This window comes from Nelumbo lutea, chromosome 5, assembly GCF_056320005.1.
Source record: "Nelumbo lutea isolate HS-2025 chromosome 5, American lotus-T2T, whole genome shotgun sequence".
NCBI lineage: Eukaryota > Viridiplantae > Streptophyta > Magnoliopsida > Proteales > Nelumbonaceae > Nelumbo > Nelumbo lutea.
This window is the reverse complement of record NC_142688.1, coordinates 31984806-32005843: the sequence shown is the minus strand read 5'-3', so window position 1 is coordinate 32005843 and position 21038 is coordinate 31984806. Positions and strand designations below refer to the sequence as shown.

General features: G+C 37.1%; 2 protein-coding genes across 4 annotated transcripts; one reads left to right on the top strand and one right to left on the bottom strand.

The window, feature by feature from the left end:
• On the top strand, window positions 1-6614 carry LOC148851481 (polyadenylate-binding protein 3-like). 2 transcript variants are annotated; one of them, XM_088945394.1, is made up of 7 exons: window positions 1-580; window positions 3888-4663; window positions 4744-4821; window positions 4919-5008; window positions 5384-5677; window positions 5860-6075; window positions 6172-6614. In XM_088945394.1, the coding sequence occupies exons 1-7, from the start codon at window positions 316-318 to the stop codon at window positions 6394-6396; spliced, it is 1944 nt and encodes a 647-aa protein (XP_088801520.1). In that variant the 5' UTR covers window positions 1-315; the 3' UTR covers window positions 6397-6614. The 2 variants fall into 2 exon arrangements, with proteins under 2 accessions (XP_088801520.1, XP_088801519.1); XM_088945393.1 differs by having other exon boundaries at window positions 2-580; window positions 5851-6075.
• A 2416-nt stretch (window positions 6615-9030) lies between these two features.
• LOC148851480 (putative ATP synthase 24 kDa subunit, mitochondrial) lies at window positions 9031-19662 on the bottom strand. Of its 2 annotated transcripts, none has more exons than XM_088946640.1 (7): window positions 19272-19662; window positions 14416-14518; window positions 14184-14328; window positions 11690-11800; window positions 11185-11331; window positions 9757-9879; window positions 9031-9494 (listed from the first exon to the last, which is right to left on the bottom strand). In XM_088946640.1, exons 1-7 carry the CDS (start codon window positions 19308-19310, stop codon window positions 9431-9433), a joined length of 732 nt encoding a protein of 243 aa, XP_088802766.1. In that variant the 5' UTR covers window positions 19311-19662; the 3' UTR covers window positions 9031-9430. The 2 variants fall into 2 exon arrangements, with proteins under 2 accessions (XP_088802766.1, XP_088802767.1); XM_088946641.1 differs by having other exon boundaries at window positions 14416-14503; window positions 19272-19612.
• Window positions 19663-21038: the final 1376 nt, after the last annotated feature.

Here is a 21038-nt window from a genome sequence, read left to right as displayed (position 1 = left end):
CTTTCAGTTCCCTTTCCCTCCTGCCTAAGGGTTCTCTACTTCTCTCCCCCCTCTCTCTCTCTCTCCCCTACCTTCCTCTTTAATTTATTCCTGCAGAAAAGGAAAAAAAAAACAAAAAATATAATAAAAAGGAAAAATACCGAAAAAAGAAAGCCAGAAGAAACCCTAGTTTTCTATCACCTTTAGTGAGTCATCGTCAATCAAAACTCAAACCTTGAAACCAGATATCTCTGTATCGGTTTGTGTTTGTATCGACTCTTTTTTTTGTTTTTTGTTTTTTGTTTTCAATCGTATTGTTCAATCTCCGATACTGCAATGGCATCTGTTCCTCCACCAACGGCGCAGCCAATCCAGCAGCAGTCTCAGCAGCAGCAGCAGCAACCACCGCAAGTACAGACGCCTGTGGCGTTCACCAACGCTTCTCTGTACGTTGGAGATCTCGACCCTTCGGTTGGTGAAGCCCAGCTCTATGATCTGTTCAGTCAGGTTGCCCCAGTTGTTTCGGTTCGTGTTTGCCGAGACCAGATCAGGAGGGTCTCACTTGGCTATGGTTATGTTAATTATAACAACCATCAGGATGGTTAGAACTTCTTGATCCTTCGTTGTATTGTATTTTGCTTTACCTAGTTTTCTTCTGTTGTGATGATCGTAGCATAGTTTGTATGCTGTTCATGTTGCATGTCTGTATGTTAGGGTTGCAGATTAATCTAGGTTTCCGTGTTGATCGAAATGTGGAATCATTATGATTCATGTTTATACTATTTAGAGATTGTTACATACATTGGGATTTCGCTGGATTATTTGTATTTGTTTGGCCCGTTTTTATGAATTTATTTTCACCGGTTGGTTTATTGTTACTAATAATTTGCAAATTTGCCTATTGTCAATTGATTTTATTCAATCAATCGTTTACTCTTGGATACTTATTATGATTTGAAAGAAAATTGGTTATTTCTTATTGATAAAAGAGAAATTTATGGCTACTAGTAATTTTGGAACAATTTTCTTGTGATCTCTCATGATTGTGGTCATGGAATGAAGCTGAGCTATTATTTCCTGATAATTGGAATCTTCCTCATAAGTGTCTTATAATGTATTATTTTTCATCACTGAATGGGAAATAAGACCTGTGGGTTTCTCACATTCTGAATGTTATCAATTAATTGGTTCATAGAACATTTTGGTTTAGGGCTTTTCTGATTTGTTCTGGTTTTCTTACATGTGTTTGATAGCCATGAGTAATGTGTTTGCGTTTCATTTTAGTTTTGAGCTCATAAAATTATCATAAGGGAGACATCACCGAATAAATAAAGAAAAAAAAAGATTTTATATTTTGAGATTCCAAAATTACTTAATTTCTATTTTTTTTCTAATACTTTCCTGTGATACTTATTTTTAGATATAGATTTATCAATTTGGTGATGATTTAGAAACTGAAATGATCATGTCTTCCTTTTGTGAGTGATGTCCAACGACCAATCTATGTCTGTGATATACTAGTAGATTATTAACCCTTTTATTGCTGAAATTCCTCTGTAATATATACTTTTCTTTTCTTCTTTTCCTAGGACAAAAATAGAGGCTTCACCCCTCTATTCTCTGAAGTTCCTTTTCTTTCTTCCATTTTTTCATGAATATGTTGATTTTCTATGTTTTAAATGAAGTTTATACATTTTTTTTGAATATTATAGGCAAATTAATAGTTAAAGATGGTTGTTGCTGTTATGGAACCTAAGGAATTACCTTAGGATTCATGGTTTTTCTTCCAAAAAAAAAAGAATCACCTAGGTGACAATTAACAATGAAAAATGGGTTTTGTTCCAAAAAAAAAATCACCAAGCCTTGCCTCAACGCCTTGAAGACTATGCCTCTAAGGTCCACTCCCTTGATCAAGGAATACAAAGACAGCTTAACATATGGAGCAATGAGTTCACATGGCCACATCATTCTTTTGATCCTCCTATAAAACATGACATGCAATCAACCAAATGAAAAACCAAACCACCCATCACCCAATGTGTACTTGCTTGGGTCATTTGGTTTTGATGTGTTCACATGACACACTAACAAAAAATCAAATTATCTAATGAGTGCATCTTGTTGTTGCTACCCCAAATGGCACACAAACAACCCACTAATATATGAAAAAATAGAGATTGCCTCTAGGGCCTACTACCTTACTATGACAATTTAGAAACACCAAGGTAGCTTAACATGTTGAACAATGAGTTCACAAAACACAAGCAAGCTATCAATCAAATGAAAAACCAAATCATTGAATGAGTACATGCTTGGGTGATTTGGTTTCAATGAACTTACATGGTCATAACACTTTCTTGTAACTCTATAAGAAAAATAGAAATATTAACAATCAAATGAAAAATCAAATCACCTAATGACTGCATACCTTTTTCTTACCTTAAACGATACAAAACAACCCACTAATATATGAAAAAATAGGGACCTCTAAGGTCTACTACCTTACTATGACAATCAAGAAATGCCAAAGTTGCCTAACATGTGTTGTACATGTTTACATGATTTCTTGTGACCTTCCAATAAAACACTTAACATTTTATCAATCAAAAGAAATACCAAATCACCCATTGAGTGCATGCCTAGGTGACATGCTAATAATCAAATTTAAAACCAAATCACCTTGTGAGTGCATGCCTATGTGATTTGGTTTTGATTAGTCTACATGGTCACAACACTTTTTTGTTGTCCCTACCTCAAGTAGGGGGTTTGAATTGGACCGGATTTGGTCCAATCCGATCTGGTCCAATATGAGTCCATTACAATTGGATGAGTTTCAATCCAATCCAATGAATACTTGACCAGTCTGTTCAAATTGGTTTTAATCATCAATGCACACAATGTTGGTCCAATCTGACCCAATCCAAATATCCAATATAAATCCATTGCTCCATCCAATCCGTCCAAATTGATTTTGTTTTGACTGGGATCCAACCCAAAGCTATTCCAGTGAACACCCCTAACCCCAAGTGGTATATGGACTACCCACTATCCTATGATCCACTACCTTACTATAAATCAAGAGATTACTACCTAATTTTGACAATCAGGTGGTACCAAGGTAGCTTAACATGTAGAGTGACACCTAGGCAATAAAACACACATGGAGTGTCATCTCACTTAATCGCCAAACTATTCATTTTGAGTTAAAATACTAGTTTCTTTTTATTATTTTTCTTGTTAGGATTCAGTCAATATGTATACTGTCTTAAACCCTTGAAGAGCTCAAAACCTGAACTGATAAGCATGGATGCACTTAAAACCCCCTCTATCGTAGGTGATGCCTAGGTGCCTGACTAGGCAACTAGGTTACAAGGTGCCCCCCTATCACTAGGCCTGTTCATGGGCTAGGCTTGTTCTTGGCTTTTGCCAAAATTCTAATGGGCCCACCCTGAAGCCTGAGCCCAAAACAGTGTAAAGTCGACCCCAAAGCCCTGCCTGTGAACATGTCTACCCTTTGCCTAGCCTCACCTCGGCACCTTGAAAACTATGGGTGGTTTGGCCTATTGTGACAATCAGATCTCTCTTCTCCTATAACATCTTTTTTTTTTTTTTTCAAAAATAGGAAGCCGTTTTGGCAAACTAACATATTGTCTTGTCCACTTCAAGATGGTTGTAACATCAGCATCATTAGAGTTCTTTTTCTTTTTAGTTTTTCTTGTGGCATCTAATAAATCCAAATTTCTTCTTTTTTCCTTTGTGCTCTGAATGGTAAGTTATGCTTAATTTTTCTGAATAAAGTTAGTTGAGCAGTTTGGAACATGATGGTTGCAATTCCTGTTTATTGATTTTTAAGCTATTTTCTATCATTTAGTATCTTCATCTTGATTTTTTCCAATTATTTATTGCAGCTACTAATGCTTTGGAGCTCTTGAATTTTACACCCATTAATGGGAAGCCTATAAGGATTATGTTCTCACATCGAGATCCTAGTATTCGAAAAAGTGGATATGCCAATGTTTTTATCAAGAACCTTGATACATCAATAGATAACAAAGCATTGCATGATATTTTTGCTTCTTTTGGCACTGTCCTTTCTTGCAAGGTGGCCACTGATAACAATGCTCAATCAAAAGGATATGGATTTGTACAGTTTGACCAGGAGGAGGCCGCACAGAAGGCCATTAAACAGTTAAATGGAATGCTGATAAATGATAAACAAGTATATGTTGGTCTTTTTGTTCGCCGTCAGGAAAGGGATAGAACAAATGGATCATCAAGGTTCACTAATGTATATGTAAAAAATTTATCTGAAGCTATTACAGATGAGGACCTTAAGAAAGTTTTTGGCGCTTATGGTCCTATTACTAGTGCGCTTGTTATGAAGGATTCAAATGGAAAATCGAGATGCTTTGGTTTTGTGAATTTTCAGAACCCAGATGATGCTGCTTCTGCAGTTGAGAAGCTAAACGGAACTACTTATGATGACAAGGTTTGGTATGTTGGGAAGGCTCAGAAAAAATCTGAGAGAGAAGCTGAGTTAAAGGCTAAATATGAACAGGAAAGAAATGGTAGGCTGGAAAAGCTACAAGGTGCTAACTTGTATCTAAAAAATCTTGATGATACCATTGACGATGAAAAATTGAAGGAGTTATTTTCTGAATTTGGCACAATAACATCCTGCAAGGTATCACGCTTAATGAAGCATTTGGATTTCTTTTGTTGCTGTTTAAAATTCATGTATTTATGGTGTTCTTTTCCATTCAGGTCATGCTTGATCCTCAAGGACTGAGCAAGGGATCAGGTTTTGTGGCATTCTCTACCCCAGAGGAAGCTACCAGAGCTGTAAGCTTCTATTCCCTTTTCTATGCACTTCTTTTAATTAATATATCGGTACATGCACCCTTCTTCCATATATTTGATGTCATTGAAATTTATGCAGGTAAATGAAATGAATGGGAAGATGATTGGACGGAAGCCTCTGTATGTTGCTGTGGCCCAAAGGAAAGAAGAAAGAAAGGCACGGCTTCAGGTGATCTATTGCAAATCTTTGGTGGAAAATAGTTTATTTTAGTTATTGCTCTGTCTCTTGCCTTGCAGAAATCATATTCATGTTTGGTGAGAGAAAATAGTTGGGTAAATAAACCATTTATTACAAGGATGATACTTTCTAATTCTTTGGTGTATTTTATATATGGAAGAATCTATATGCTTCCAGAAAGACATTATTACAAGGTCTTGTGACACCAATTACTTTTGCATATGTTTGATGTATTTGATTCCTGGTTCCAGCTTCTTGCATTCTTAACTGCTCATTGAACATGGGATTCTCTTGGTTGATTGAAGTGAACACATCCCTGTATTTAATGCTAATGGAGGTTCAGCTATTTGTTATATTCTATTACAGGCTCACTTTGCTCAAATCCGAGCACCTGGTGGAATGGCACCTGTGCCGTCAGGTATGCCTGGGTTTCATCCTGGTGGCCCTAGGCTAACTCCTCAGCAGCTGTATTTTGGTCAAGGTACTGGTCTGATCCCACCTCAGCCGGCAGGGTATGGGTTCCAGCAACAACTCTTGCCTGGAATCCGACCTGGTGTTGCTCCAAATTTTATTATGCCATACCACCTCCAGAGGCAAGGACAGCCTGGACAACGAATGGGTTTAAGGCGAGGCGGAACCCCACAACAGATGCAGCAGCAGGTGCATTATTGTTCTTCTTCACCTTTCATTTGTAGTAAAGATAATTGATAACGTACTTAGCCCCATGCCCCCAAAAAACAATCTGGTGATTGTGTAATGCATACACCATCTACTGTGTCTGTGTTTGTGCAGGCATCAGTTATTGTCTAAATTGGTGATTTTTTTCCTTTTAGTTGATACAGCGTAATGCAAATCAAAGCTTTAGATTCATGCCAAATGCACGGAATGGAGTTGAGCCATCTATGGTACCTCAGGGCCTTATGGGTCCAATGATGCCTTTGCCACTTGATGTTTCTGGGATGCCTGTGTCTCCAATGGATGTGTCACGTCCTGGACCAGTGCCGATAACAACTCTTGCTTCTGCTCTAGCTTCTGCAAGCCCAGAACATCAACGATTGGTATGTAAATTTTCTATTATAATGCATTGATTGATCTTGTGTTCTTTTGTATTGCTGAAACATATATTTTTTGTTTTTATTTTGCAAAAATTTTAGATGCTTGGTGAACAACTGTTTCCTCTTGTGGAACGTATCGAACACGACCTTGCTGGGAAAGTCACTGGGATGCTGCTGGAGATGGATCAGACGGAGGTCCTCCATCTCATAGAGTCTCCAGATGCACTGAAGAAAAAGGTTGCTGAGGCGTTGGATGTCCTCCGGTTAGCTGCAACTGGCTCGGATGCCTCTGACCAGCTTGGTTCACTGTCATTAAATGACTAAATCAATTTGTTTCTATTGGTGTGTGCATTCCTTTTTGTGTGCTCGGGGCCCAATTTTTTTAAACAGGGCATGGTGAGTTGTCTTTGTTAGGGATTTCCTCCGAACTAATTTTATATATAGGTCTATGAGATTCTTTTTGGTGAATTTGAGACTGTTCTCCGACATTTGTTAGCGACTTTTAGGATTTTATGGTAATTTGCGATGGATACTTGTTATTATATTGCTCCTCTCCCTCCCCCTCTGTTTTTGTGGTAGTTCAAAACTTATGTTTACCTTTATTCAATAAATTGAGTAATTAAATCTATAAATTATCATAATATATTAATATATAGTTTAAAATTCTTATTATAATTTCAACCAAGGTTCAAAATATTGATATACGGTAGTCGATGTATCGAGCAGTTTTGATATTACTTTTTTATTTTTTTCATTTTTTTTTAATCTGGTTCAAAGGGGCTGGTTTAAGGTTTGTTTACCCTCTGAACCGGTGGAGACCTTGAAACACCCTCTGTATCAGGAAGCTCCTGATATGATACGTATTTGAACCTTGATTTAAATTTAATAAATATTACCTTTTAGATTAGTTATTATACACAGATATTAAATTGAAGAAAAGTGACCAAATCACTAAGGGCCCATTTGGTTCATAAGAATAGGGGTCTATAATCGAAATCCAAATGGGCTATTCCAATTCCAATTGTTTGGTTGGGTGAAATCAGAATCATATTCCCATTCTTGGTAGAATGGTATTCCAACATTTGAAGGATCCCCCTCTCTTTTGAATGAAATCCCATTCCAATTGATTCTGATTCCTGTCTAAACCCAGTAGACTATGGGAGTAGATCATTTTGATTTTAATTCCGAAGGATTTTGATTCCAATTCTAAAACCAAACGGGACCCTTGGCTCCAATTGAAATGGAATCATCTTCCCAAGGGAGGGGGAGGGATTGGCCCATTCCCTCAAATTGGGGAATGCCATTCCACTGAGATTGGTTTCTATTAGGGCACACAAGTACGGAGATATTCTCAATGCAAGGTAGTGAAGGCTGCTCGAATAGGCTTTGCCCTGATTGAAGCCGAACTCCATTCCACTAAGAATGGGAATGGGATTCCAGTTCCACCTAACCAAAATTGGCCTAAGTGGAAGTTAGTTGCTTCTGTACAAGGCTGCTTAGGATACTTTACATATTTCTTTATTGATCAAAAAAATCTACTTCAAGGGCATATAGCCTTATAATTGAGTAGGGATGGCAACTTCCACCCAATCTAGTGGGTAACAACTCCGAGAGGTGGGTTTTGTTTGAAAATTTGATTTTGAGATTTTACAACCCATATGGGTATAAGTAGGATGCAATGTTAGGATAAGCCTGATGCTCCTGATATATATATACATATTTGCATGACCAAATTACCCTCAAGTGGCCTATTAATCTTATTAAATATGTTTAGGACAAAGTTATCCCTGGCCTGGGCACTAGGCCTACACATTTTAGAGTTGGGCCTGAGCCTAATATTTCAAGCCCAGCCCTGGCCTGACCCATCCCACATATATTTAAAATATATGCATAATTGTTAAATATGAGCAATCAGGGGTGATTTTATCATAAAAATATTTAATAAGATTGACTGGCCACTTTAGGGGAGTTTCTTAAGTGTTTACATGGAAAACTTATATACTTAATGGAAATCTAGTAGAATGTGAGTTTTAGACAATAAAACTCACTGACAGGGGACTCTCTAGAAGTGGTTAGTTTAAGAGAAATATGAAAAAGTCATGATGAATTTTAGATAGTACCCTTAGTGCTTATAATTAAATTACTAATATACCAAGGGATATTATAAGTTTTAAATTGAAAACCCAAAGCCTTTCTTAGATTTTATGCATTATAAACTTACAATATGGAAATGTTCCAGATGTGTGGCTGCAAGTGGTGTGATCGTCCTGTGAGTAAATCTGAACTCTATTAACTTATGCATTATGTGTCAAATTTAATAATGTTTTGAATCTTATCACGGATAATTGACAATTTGCATTTTCTACATTTTTCAATCAAATAATTGAAAGATTTGATGTTTGTTCATAGCATCTTGCTTGTTTATTACTTAACAAAAAAATTGGTGTTAATTCTGAACCTGACCTACGAAGTACCAACCCAACCTGCCCCACCTTCAAATGCAGGCATAGTGGGGCGATCAGGAATGGTTTGGATTTTAAAAATCCAATCTGCTGTGGGTTTCAAGAGGGTGTGGGTTGGGAGGTTTGGGGAGATGAGGAGAGTAACATTTACAAAACTCTATCCAAACCCGCCCCATTGTCATTTGTAGGTTTAGGTGATGAAAAAATAAGTATACTTGTGGCAGGCAATACAATGACTAAACCACTACTTCAAGAAATGCTCATACTAATGGTGCATGTGACATTTCGCATCAACATTGCACTATAGTACACGCGCATCTGGACTTTAATTCTGGGATTAGGGATTGTCATCATTTCTATTTACCGTGGAACAAACTTACACCTATAAGATTGATTACTAGCTTACTGCGACTAGTCAGTAATTACTGCTCACTTAGTTGTGAATCGCATGTCAGGATTCTATTTAAGTTACTAACGTTGAACTCTTTGGAACAAATGATAAAAGTCCCGATCTGCTTCAACATGGCTGTTTCTCCAGTAGTATACAAGCTGGACAATCACTCAGCTGATGGGAAAAACAGTAAAGCTAAGCAAAACTGTATATATAAAGAGCAGATCCTGACTCAAAACAATAAACCTGTTCCAACATCTCGCCTTCCATGAGCCACAGCAATATAAGGGTAATGGAGAAAATGGACATCAGTCTATAACTCACAATTCACCCATGCCAACTGGTTGATTGCTAAATTTATTTTTATCTATTTAACTCTCTCATTTGGAGGCCAAGCATTCTTTTCTAGCAAACTCCAATCAAACTGAGATGCAGAACATTTCTTACAGGAATTGTTAGTTCTGAAATGAGATTGTGCAAATGGTGCCCTCAGTCAACTCCTGTATCAGATGAAGTTTCGGATGTCCAATGACTTGACGTCAACCATTTCCTCGTCCTTGAACTCCTCCCTGGAATAGGACAAAAATCAATTTATAAATAACAAATCTACAAACATCGTGGTAAAGGTAAACATAGCATGATTTGAAATCCAAGCCAAAAATGGCTTTTAGTCATTCAAGAAAAGAGGGTGGGCTGTTACGTAAAATATCTTAATTGTTTCTAAGCTATCATGTAACTATGTAAGCATTCAATTGAAATCAATCTATCAGGATAGTATGGGGCTTATACAAGTAAAGTGGATTGTGAATGTACTAGCAAGTGGCATCATACCGTTTCTTCTGAGTTTCCATGGCTTCAAGGGCATCTTTCTTCAGCTCTTCCAACTGGGCTTTAGCAATTTTGAGCTCCAACTGTTCCTCATACTTTGGCAAATCTTCCCTCCGAATGCCAAGCCTAATTATATTGACAAGTAGAGAAAGAGCAGTAAAACTATGTACAGCCATTCTGTTCTATATCCCAGAAACTAGGGAAGCAACAATAAGGACAACAGATACGATGATTAGTAGTATGGCACCTTTTTTTTTGACAAGTTAGGTGCCTTTCTTGTCATCTAAGTAATTGGACATTAGGCAATGGTAACTTTTCAAAGACTTTTCTTATACTGACTTCACTAGAGGATGGAGTGCCATAGCTGGTTCCTCATCCTTTTCTCCTATGGTACAGGAAAGTTGGACCCCGCCACGTTGCTTTAGAGTGAAACTGAATTTTGATGGAAGCTCTCCAGGAAACCCAGGCCCCTCAGGTATAGGGTAAAAGTTTAGGGGTTGGAGATTCCTCAAGGGCAAAAGTTTTCGCCTTACCCCAAGGTCTCAGGTTGGCAAAACAATAGGGAATGCAACAGTTAGAAGTGGAGGGAGATTCCAAACTGGTAATAGGCTGGATGCAAGCAAGAAGCTTGGGCATGTGGCTTTTCAGACAACAGATTAGAGAAATCTTGAGATTAGCAAGAGAGATTGGGGTGCAGTTTAAATGGGCAAGAAGTTCAGAAAATGGAATGGCTGATGCTTTAGCTAAGCAAGGAGTTAATAAGCACAGCGAGTTGTTTTGGGCTTGTTTGTAAGTCTGATTTTGTCAAAGGGCTGTCCATCCGGCCTTTGGATGGTGACAGTTGTATCCTATAACTAAAGAAAAGAAAAGAAAAAATAAAGAAAGCTAATAATAATGAATTTTGCATATCATGACATCTAAGACATTATGTTATTGATTTTTTACTTGGCAAAATCACTTTTAATCATGCCTTTCTGCCTTGCTAAAAGAACAGCCAACCTACTGATATGTACTCAATTGTAAACTGTTATTAGCTCCCCAAAATTTTACTTCATAATGTCTATATTTCCAAGCACCTAAAATGTTTAGAGGTTCCCTTGGAACCTAATGTAAGATTTATTGGGGTAGATATATGCCACTTTACCATCTTTTGTAAATTTGTAAATTCTGTTTAATATGCTCAATAAAATTTGATTATTACCGATCTAAAAACAAAATTATCCAGGATCATTATCAGTGCATAAGGCATGCCTTGTACTAATGTAAGCCTTTCCTTTAAAACATGTGGGGAAGAAATTCACGACAGTATCAAATTCACTACAGGTGCATTTATCCAAAAAAAATCACTATAGGTGCAACACGTTAAATTATGTCACAAGAACCAATAAAAAGGGTCAACCAGTAGGATTCAAATTCTGGAGTGAAACTTACTTCTTATTGATTGTATCAAATTCGTTCATAAGAAGAGCCATCCCCTTCTTGTCAGACCTCAGAAGTGGCTTCTTGATCTCTTTCTCAACTTTCTCCAATGCATCCATCATCATAGCCTCTGCACCAAGGTCATCAGTGAGGCCTCTCCTGCAAAAGATGTTAAATAATACATTAGGTGTAACCGTTTTTGTCCCCCTTTTCTTTTTGTGGATCAATTGCATGACACAAAACCAGTAATATAAGAAGTCATGAGTTAAGTTTCATTGCAAGCCATATATAGATGTGAAATGCATAATCAAGTCATTCCCTCACTAGTAAATGCAACATCAAATAGAAAAGTAGAAATCGATGGTCTATCCCTAAGTTTCAAAAACATTCATAAACAAAAATCTGGTTGGAGAAAGATCATGGTAATAAGAAGAATAATCTAAATAGAAAGTTAATAAACATTAAAAGTCAGATGGATGAATAAAAACAAAAGTCAGGGGGATATAACAGCACATACTTGATTCGTATCTCCTTCAATGTCAACAGATACGTTCGAGCATCTTGAATACCTTGTGTGCGTGTCTGAATTGTGTGCTGAATCCGTTGGGATTCTGAGAACAAGTCTGCCCTGCAAGTTGGACATGGAAAGGCACGCAAGTGTATCACTCAATGGCACAATATTATTGTGACAATAGAAAAGTGCAAATTGTCTAATGCATTGATGCTGAAGTGCCAAGATAAGTGAGTTGACTTGCAGGACATTGGATGAGAAGACACCTATGAACAATTTGCTAATCATAAAAAAAGCCGTGAGAAGACACCTCTGACAAGTCAGCATTTTTTTGTGAAAATTATGGTCTACCCCACATCACAAATTTCCATTTATTTATTTATTTTTAGTTTATTTTGCAAAATGCCCACTTATCACCCACCTCTGTTTGTAACAGTGACAAATTTGGGAGGTGGGGGAATCAATATTTGCCCTATTTTTTTTATCAGCAATAATGATTAATTTATTAAGTAAATATATGTGAGATTACTACAAATTGATGACCAAAGTGTCATCCCCAAAAAACATAACCAATATGACAAAGAGGCCAAGTACAGATGCTGCCTTGCAGTCCCTTGTTTAGCTAAAGTATCTGCTAACCCATTTGCACTCCTAATCCACCTGAAATCAGCATTTGTATCCTTCGCTAACCTTTCAATTGCCCTGAAAATATGTTTAGAAGTTCATGGAATATGTCTTTACATTTTGCCCAATAAATAAGTACTTTTGAATCCCCTTCCACTTCCACCTGTCAAAAACTCAATTGCTTTGCTAACCAGAGTCCTTGTAGTAAAGCCAGTAACTCAGCCTTCACTGAGTTTGTAATGCCAATTGGTCCTGTGTATAGAGCCAAAATCTTACTCTCCAAGTTCCTGATTGCTCCACCTATTCCTACCATTCCTGGGTTGCCCAAGGAGCTTCCATCAAAGTTCAACTTTACTTTGCTAACCTCTGGCAGTTTCCACTCTGCTCTTAGTTTATCTTTTTCTCTAGATGACTGTGCTATTTGCCTATTTCCTTCTATGCCCTTAGAATGTCAGTAACTGAGAAAAGCTGAAAGCTGTCTAATGTTTTTATCCACAAGGCAACCCTCGCTTTTATACTGTCAATTACCTCCTCCAAAGTCCTACTCTTTCCAGCAAAAATTCTGTTATTCCTTTTCTCCCACACCACCCAAGCAATAGCTGCCTTAGTGACTCTCCACATTATTCTTCCTCTCTTCTTTTGTTGCCTCAAGAAGTTTGGATTGAAAATGTTCGTCACCTCTTGGGGAGAGTCCCACATTATTCTTATCCCTACCTATATTCATGGAAAAAAATTTGGCCTAAAAGATGTTGCTACATTTCAAAATAAGCCCTTTCTATGGACAAGTGCAAAATTAAAAAATGTAAGTTTAAGTGGCTAATATTAGTAATACAAGGTGGGATAATAGAAATGATGTGGAATGTAGGATGAAACTTGTGGCCAATACATAAAGGTCCCTTGCAGGAAAGGACAGTTTGGATCAGAAATTTTATCCACCCACATAGCACTAGTAGTCTAGGCTGTATAGGGAAGCTCCTTACTTGAGCCAGAGATCAAATCTTTTTCCATTTATGCCACATCTATGAGACACCCATAATTTAACAATGGATATGGCGCTGAACAGAATGGAATGGTGAAACAGGATGCAAGCCAACCCACATAGTTGGGACAAGGCTTACGTGATGATACCACGTCTCTCAAAGAACCATTCAACCTAAAGGCTTAAGCTATTAGGTGAGGTCCTTGAATAGGTTGATATTATTTAACATGCCCCCTCACACGAAAGCCCATTGGGCTTGAAGAGTGAACAAGCACCAGCCCACTCATACCTTGTGTCGAAACTTAATTAATTATAATAGGGGTAATGAGGATCGAACACTAGACCACTTGGCCAAAGTGGCTCCGATACCATCTCCAAGAACCATTCAACCTAAAGGCTTAAGCTATTAGGTGAGGGGTCCTTGAATAGGTTGATATTCTTTAACAACGTCCAAATCAAGGAAGAAGATGTAACAAAGAAAAAGAATAATGACATATATAAACTATAAAGCAGATAAAATAATGACATATGTAAACAGAAGCTTTCATTCCCTCATTTTCGGTCAAACTGAGGCATTTGATGCATAAATGTGGACCAACAGGGGTTAAGCATATTCCCCAGGAATTCCTTTTTTATGGTCAAAAAGAATTTATGAACTGATAAGAAAAACTGGTTCATGGCACCAAGAAAATTGCTGATACCAGTTGCATGATAACTTTGTACGCTGTAGATAACCCATGCTCTGGGATAAATGGTCAAAGCTCTGGATCAATGTGACCGACCAACATGAAATATAGAGACATTTACGAGCACAATGTCAAGTTGTCAACTATATCAAATGAAGATCTACAGCATTTATGTTCACAAAAGATTCCAAGTTCAAATGAAAATGCTTACTTTTCTCTCACAGTCTTCATGACCTTTGCATACTGAGCAACTGCAGCTGGATCATCTGGATCTATTGTGATCTTCTCCTTCCGTAGTACACCCAGGGCTGTATCGAACTTCTTCTTAACCTCCAAGAAGATGTTCTTCAACATCTCTTTTACCTCAAGTGCATGTATAAAAGTCAGGAAAATAGATCATAGAGAAGCTGACATGTAAACAGAAAACCAAAAATGCCACTCACCATCTCCCTTGAGGGCAGGAGGTGCTGCTGGTGCTGCTTGTTTGGCAAAGAAACGGGCTGGAACAATATGCTCCTGTTGTAGAACTATCTGACCAGCATACAACTGTGAAGACATAATAATCAAACGAGACAGAGCTAGTAACTAGTAAAAGAAAAAAAAGAAGAAGCACAAATTCAAAGAATTAAGCGGAATAGAGTATAAAATGGGCCACCGGATACTGGCTATGGACAAATTGAAAGTTGCATCTGAGGCTTAATGCTGCTTAAGAAAATGTTAACCTTTCAATAGAAAAAGGACAAAAAAGAAGATAAGAAAAATCAGAAATCAGTAATTCCTTCAGGATTGCAGATATTGACATCAGTATGACATGTTTACTGGCTATTTATAGGCCTTGATATGGTAGAATGGAAAACCAGGATTTATGCAGTTGAGCTATTGTTAGGACTTAGAACCACTTTGGAGTTAAATAATTTTAAGACATAATGAGGCATCATCTGGTAAAATGAGGGTTAAATGAAAAAAGAATGCCTAATAGGATCCACTCAAATAATCAACCAAGTTGAAGTTTCACAAGTTTATCTTCTTACTACATGTTTTTCTTAAGGGACCATATTTCTTCCAAGTGCTAATATCATTGTTCCTTCTATTTGGACTTGATATTTCCATCTGAAGACTTTTAAGCATTTTAAATTGGATGTAATGAGGTGTTTTAAACATATGGTGCTCAGATGAGTAAAGGGCTAAAAGGCCTAGGAGAAGGTCAAGTAGGTGAGTTGAAGTTGTAGGAAAAGACCAAAGGACTATGAGTTAACAGCAGCTTTTCTTTCTCTTTCAGTTTTTGATAGGTAAAAATTAATTGTGTTAGCATATAATAGGCGGTAAATTGCTAAAACATCCCCTTAGGTTTTGGACCATTTCTGAAACCTCCCCTGAAGTTTGGTAATTGCAAATTTGCAATCACCTCACCCAAACTTTTTGACACAGTTGCAAGTGGACACCCTCTGTTAAAATCCCCTAACAAGAAACATGAAAACATCCAAAATACCCATGTAGTTACTTTGACCAAAGTGTTTATTTTCCTAATTTTCTATTCATATCAATTGCTACCCCAAGCACTTCCAATCTCTTTTCCAAATTTGATTTAATTTCCAATTTTGCCCTTCATATCAATTGCTCAAAGGTAAAGCTGCAACTTTAAACTCTCTTTTTTTGTTGTTGTTCATAAAGTTTGTATTGTTTTTTACTGTAGAAACCAACCTTAATAGTAATTGCATGGGTATTTTGGACATTTCCATGTCTCTTGTTAAAGATTTTTAACAAAGGGGGTCTACTTGCAACAATGTCAAAAAGTTCAGGGGGTTTCAGCAATGGTGAGAAACTTCAGAGGAGGTTTCAGCAATTTACCCTATAATAGGAGCATGATTTGTTTAGTAACCCCTGAATAAGGCTCAATTAAGTTATACTGCATCCACAATCCACCATCATTATACTCTTCAAATACTGAAACAAGTGGACTTGTCATGTAGGCCATGAAGAGAAGAGTATCTTAATTGAAAGAAACACATGGAACTATTGAAAACAAAGTACCATGGCTTTCAGACCAAAAGGCTGATCAAGGCAACAATAAAAATCAATTGCCAGCCAAAGTCACAATGAATTAATGCAGGAAAAGGTCCTGGATCTTTAAACCCATGGGGAGAGCAATGCAGTGAACCATGAAAACCATAAAGGCTAAAAACTTTTCTCCAAAGGCCCAACTAGATATCATCAAGATGTACCAGCAATCTCTTTTCCAAAATCCACAACAGCTATGCCTAAAACTTTGTACACGATCTCATTGCTTTGGGGTAAAAAGAATGTATAAATAACTTGATTAGTACCCTTGTAGCAAAACAATTCTTAACTTTTTTATGGGTAAAAGTTCATAGTTCTTTTTAGTTGTTAGTACTTAATGGTATTGCATACAATGAGAGTGAAAATTCTGAGTTTAGATTTGTTAGCTTCCATTAATTTCCATCTATGTTACCTAGATGTGGTTAGGACATGGATGAACGGGGTTTCAGATGATGAGAGTAGGACCCAAGCAGAAATCCTCGAGTTAGTTAAGCTGAAGGCTGCACATTTGGAGAAAACTTTGGATGATTTCAAAGTCTTTTCACTGAATGATATCTTGAAAACTTGGAAAGAGGTGGCACTATCGACTATAGACAAGGCAAGAACAATGTTGGAATGGAAGCCCCCAGCCCCCAATTTTATAAAACTCAACTTTGATGGAAGCTTCATTGGTAATAGGGGATTGGCAGGGGTGAGGAGAGTCTTCAGAGATAAAGAAGGCAGAGTGGTGGCTCTATATTCAGGTCCCTTGGAGCATAGTGACACATTGACAGCTGAACTGGTTAGTGTACTGCAGGGGTTAAGGCTTGCAAAACAACTGGGCTTCCACAACCTAGAGGTGGAAGGGGATTCCCAAGTAGTCATCTCATGGACCAGAAATAGCTCCCAGATTCCTTGGGTATTCAGGCATAAATTCAGGGAGGTCGTAAGTCTAACAAGGGAACTAAATGCTTCCTTTAAGTGGGTAAGAAGAATAACAAATGGAATGGCAGATTCTCTGGCTAAACAAGGGGCGGTGAGAAGGCAAATATTTTGGGAAAATCTGTAATCGTTGTCAATTTCGGGTGGAAATCACACCCCAGACCTTGTAATTCCTAATCTTTCATTAATAAAATTCCTTTTCTGCTGATCACAAACAAAAAAGGTTTCAGATAGATGACACCCATGTACAGGTTTATGGGTATCATATTCATAGGTTTCCATGACCATGAGACCTTCAGGTATTTGTGTAAAGCCTTATAAGAGGTTTTAAGAAAACTCGATTATAAAGATGAAGATGGTTTTATAATCTTACTTATCTTTTGCCACCAATTCTTTGGCTACAAATCAATGGATTGCTTTCCATTTCAAAGACTGTATTCTAAGGCATCAAGTATGATTTAATAACATGAGCATCTACCATGAAACTGTTCGTTGCATCTCAAGGTGTATGATTTGTGAAATATTTGCTCCTTATGCAATGTAAATGTAGAATCAGTCTCTCATCTCTTCCTACATTGTCTTTACTCAACTAAAATCTGGGAGCACTTAAGCTACCTGGTGGTGCCCATTGCCTCTTAAATTGATTTTCCAGTTTGACTGCATCTTGGCTGTTGAAGGGCCTCGACAAACAAAGCACATTCTTTGAAAACCTTATTTTATTTGCTAAATGTTGGTGTATTTGGAAGGGAAGAAGCAACCTAATCTTTGGAGGAATGGAATGCATGGTGAACCCAAGTGATAGGGATGAAGGAATGTATCAATGTACTATAAGCATCTGTTTTATTTCATACTCAGGAGCTATAGAAGAACTCCCAAACCTTTATAATGACGAGTATGATCCTTGATGGACTCTATAGTTACATCATCATCCAAGCCTTATCCCAAGTTCCCAACTATAATGGGATCGGCTACACAAGTCCTGTTTCGCCATTCTGTTCTGTTGAATGCCATATTCATTGTTAAATTATGGACCCTATAGTTACATAGTTCTATATTTTTGTAGGGAGAGGGGATCTTCCCAAATATATTTGGTGAGATGGAACTATACTTCATTCTATTATAAACCATTTCATTTGGGTGCAATTTTTATTTTATTTTATTTTTGAATATGTGAGGTATTTAGCCTCCATTTTTTTACCAGCTTCCATTTGAGTGGGAATTGGAGGAACATTTCAACATGGAGGAGGAGATCAGTATCAGTTGAATGAATTGATCTTGGTTATTCAAATGGAGAAGGGATAATAGGAAATGAAGGAATATTTAGAAATGGCTAAGTCAAACAATATAGGTGGTTTAATCTAATTCAAGTGTAGGCTATCCAGTCATTCAATGAGATGACAATCGGAGCACTTAAAAAATTGGGTGAAACAAGATTAATTTCGATTGGAGTACTCAATGTGCTTTGAAGGAGCGTATTGAAACAATAAACAAAGAATGCCAAGTTCTTTTCAAACCTTCAAGGGGAAACAGCAGCCAACAAGGGAAATTTTGATCAATTTAGGAAAAATAGAATAGTTTCGGCCTAACATTTTGGCTCATTAGACAGGAAAAAAGAGCATTAAGGACATCACTGAAAGTGGAGGAGCTTCAGTCCATTTCAAGTGGCTTTATAACGCAATACTTATCTTATGATGATAACTGGAGTTTATGGAAATGTTATCATGCAGGATAATAATGCCTCGTGCAAATAATAGAATAAAATAAAAATAAAAATAATATTTTGATACCCATCCGCAGATTTTAGAACTGCAAGTTACTCCATCGATCTCAAACCCAATTACAATCTATAATTAAATAGAAACACAAAGAAGTTTCTCCCATGTATCACCATCTTACCAGAAGTATGAAATTAGAACTGGATTTTTTTCCATAAATTTTAATCAAGTTCCATTTTATTTGCACTAGACGAATCTATCAGCAGAATTTTCCGCCGAAGCTCATCATCATTTTCCAAGTAAACGTAATCCAACAATTGTTTGGTTCACCAAATCAAGAGAAAAACATAATCCATCATCCAGAAAATGGATCTCAAACCCTAAAAAGCAATTGTTGACCATCCACATTTTCTAGTCTCAACCAACAGCATAGACGACAAAATCTTCTGCGGTTAAATACCCTAGCTCTATGTTTTCCTCATGGGGTAATCTTTCGATTTACGCTCAGAGTCTCGTAAACAAAAACCAAAACAAGAAACAAGAAAAAGAGGAAGAAATTAAAACAATGAATGCGTAATCACTTGATGTGGATTGAAGTGGATCACCTGTTTAGATCTCGATAGAATACGAGAAGTGAATGCCATGACCGGAGCTTCTGTTCTCTCGGCTGAACTTCTGTTAGGATCCTAGGTCCGTGCAAGCGAGGAGGTATCTCTCCCGCTGAAGCCCACGGTTTTACAAATTCTTCAATTCGCTGATCGAACGCGCTGTCAATTTCTAAGATCGGCCGTTTGAAAACTACTACTGAAATGGCTGAATACGACTTAATGACTTATTGCTTTAAAGCCGTGAGCTCCTCAATCAATGGCTGTATCTGAACATGGGTTAATTACTAGAGCCAAGCGGGCGGGGGGGGGGGGCGGGGGGGATAGCAATTTCTGACACCGGATCTCCTGCCACGAGAACATGTAAATAAACGTGGGAAGAGTTTGATGTGAATTAGGGTACGGTATTAAGTTAAATTTAATATTTTGAATTTGATGTGATCATTGATAGTTTATTATAAAAAAAATGTATTTTTTTATTTTTAATTAAAATAATTAGAATTGTGGTTGTTTGTTTGTGTTATTTTACCTATTTATTGTTTTTATATACCAAGAAATAATAGAAAATTATATACGAGTTTTAAACCCAACCCGCTTATATGCAGAGAGGGAGATCAAATCAACCCCCTACAATACTCTGCCCCACAACATCCCACAGCACATCCCTGACATGTATTGGGAACATCTCCTAATGATGGCATCATCGTTCTTAGTATTATCATCGGGAGATGTTTCCAATAGGGATGTGTTGTGGGGTGCAATTTTGTCGGGGGCTGATTTAAAGGGTAGGGTCAAGGAGTGTTTTGCATTTGCATGTGCAATGGAGGGTTTGGATTCTCAAAATCCAACCCACTACGGGGTTTAATGCGAGTGCGAGTTGAAAGATTTAAAAAGACGTATAGCATCTAGAATTTACAAAACCCTCCCCAAACCTGTCTTGTTGCCATCCCTAGAGCCAAGACATGAACAACAAAAACAAAATAAATAAATGAAAAATCTAATGTAGGAAAATAGATTTATCAAGTGAGGGAAAATAGAAGAGAGATTGGAGAATTTGGGAGTGAAAAAGGAAAAGTTTTGGGAATTATATATTTATATTATAAAAATTAAAGAGAGGTTAGCTCGATTGATCATGTGGTAGAAAAAACAAAATTATGAAAAATATTATCATTTTCGGTCTGCCCCCAAAATTCTAGGCTTGGGCTACGGATGGTAAGGGTGGATTGGATGCGATTATTTGCAGGACATGGCTTGAATGGCTCAATTGCTAATCGAACCAAGCTCAAATAATATAAACCTCAGCTACGAAGCTTGCAAGTTTATACATAATATTTTTAATTTTTATATGTATAATAAGAAATAACTTTTATATATATAATTTTATTTTTCATGTATACAATAAGAAATTATTTTTGTCTAATTTTTAATTTTTTATATAAAGCTTGGTTCATTGTCAAGTTCAAGTCAAGCTTAAACTTGAACATATGAGCTTTTTAGTAGAATCGATTTTTAGCTCATTGAGCTCGAACAATATAATTTTTTATTGAGCCAAGCTTGAATAATCTAATATTCGTGTTGGCTCAATTGGAATCCACCCCTAGCTTGGGCCTAGGCTTTAGGCTTAAGCCTAAGACCATGTTAGCCTACCCTAGCCTAACCTGCTTTGCCACATATTTATACATATATTATATGTGAAAAAGTACATTGCAATGCACAAGATCTAAAAAATTACTTAAGAAAAACAACCCAATTGCACAATTGAGCACG

Excerpts from the sequence above, each read along its gene's own strand:
- LOC148851481 (XM_088945393.1), top strand. The coding sequence starts at position 316 with ATGGCATCTGTTCCTCCACCAACGGCGCAGCCAATCCAGCAGCAGTCT. Across the intron at positions 4,822-4,918 it reads CAGAGGAAGCTACCAGAGCT|GTAAATGAAATGAATGGGAA; the intron begins GTAAGCTTCTAT and ends AAATTTATGCAG. Across the intron at positions 5,678-5,850 it reads CACAACAGATGCAGCAGCAG|TTGATACAGCGTAATGCAAA; the intron begins GTGCATTATTGT and ends TTTTCCTTTTAG.
- LOC148851480 (XM_088946640.1), bottom strand. The coding sequence starts at position 19,310 with ATGGCATTCACTTCTCGTATTCTATCGAGATCTAAACAG. Across the intron at positions 14,519-19,271 it reads TTCTATCGAGATCTAAACAG|TTGTATGCTGGTCAGATAGT; the intron begins GTGATCCACTTC and ends ATGTCTTCACAG. Across the intron at positions 11,801-14,183 it reads ATGAAGACTGTGAGAGAAAA|GGCAGACTTGTTCTCAGAAT; the intron begins GTAAGCATTTTC and ends TCCAACTTGCAG.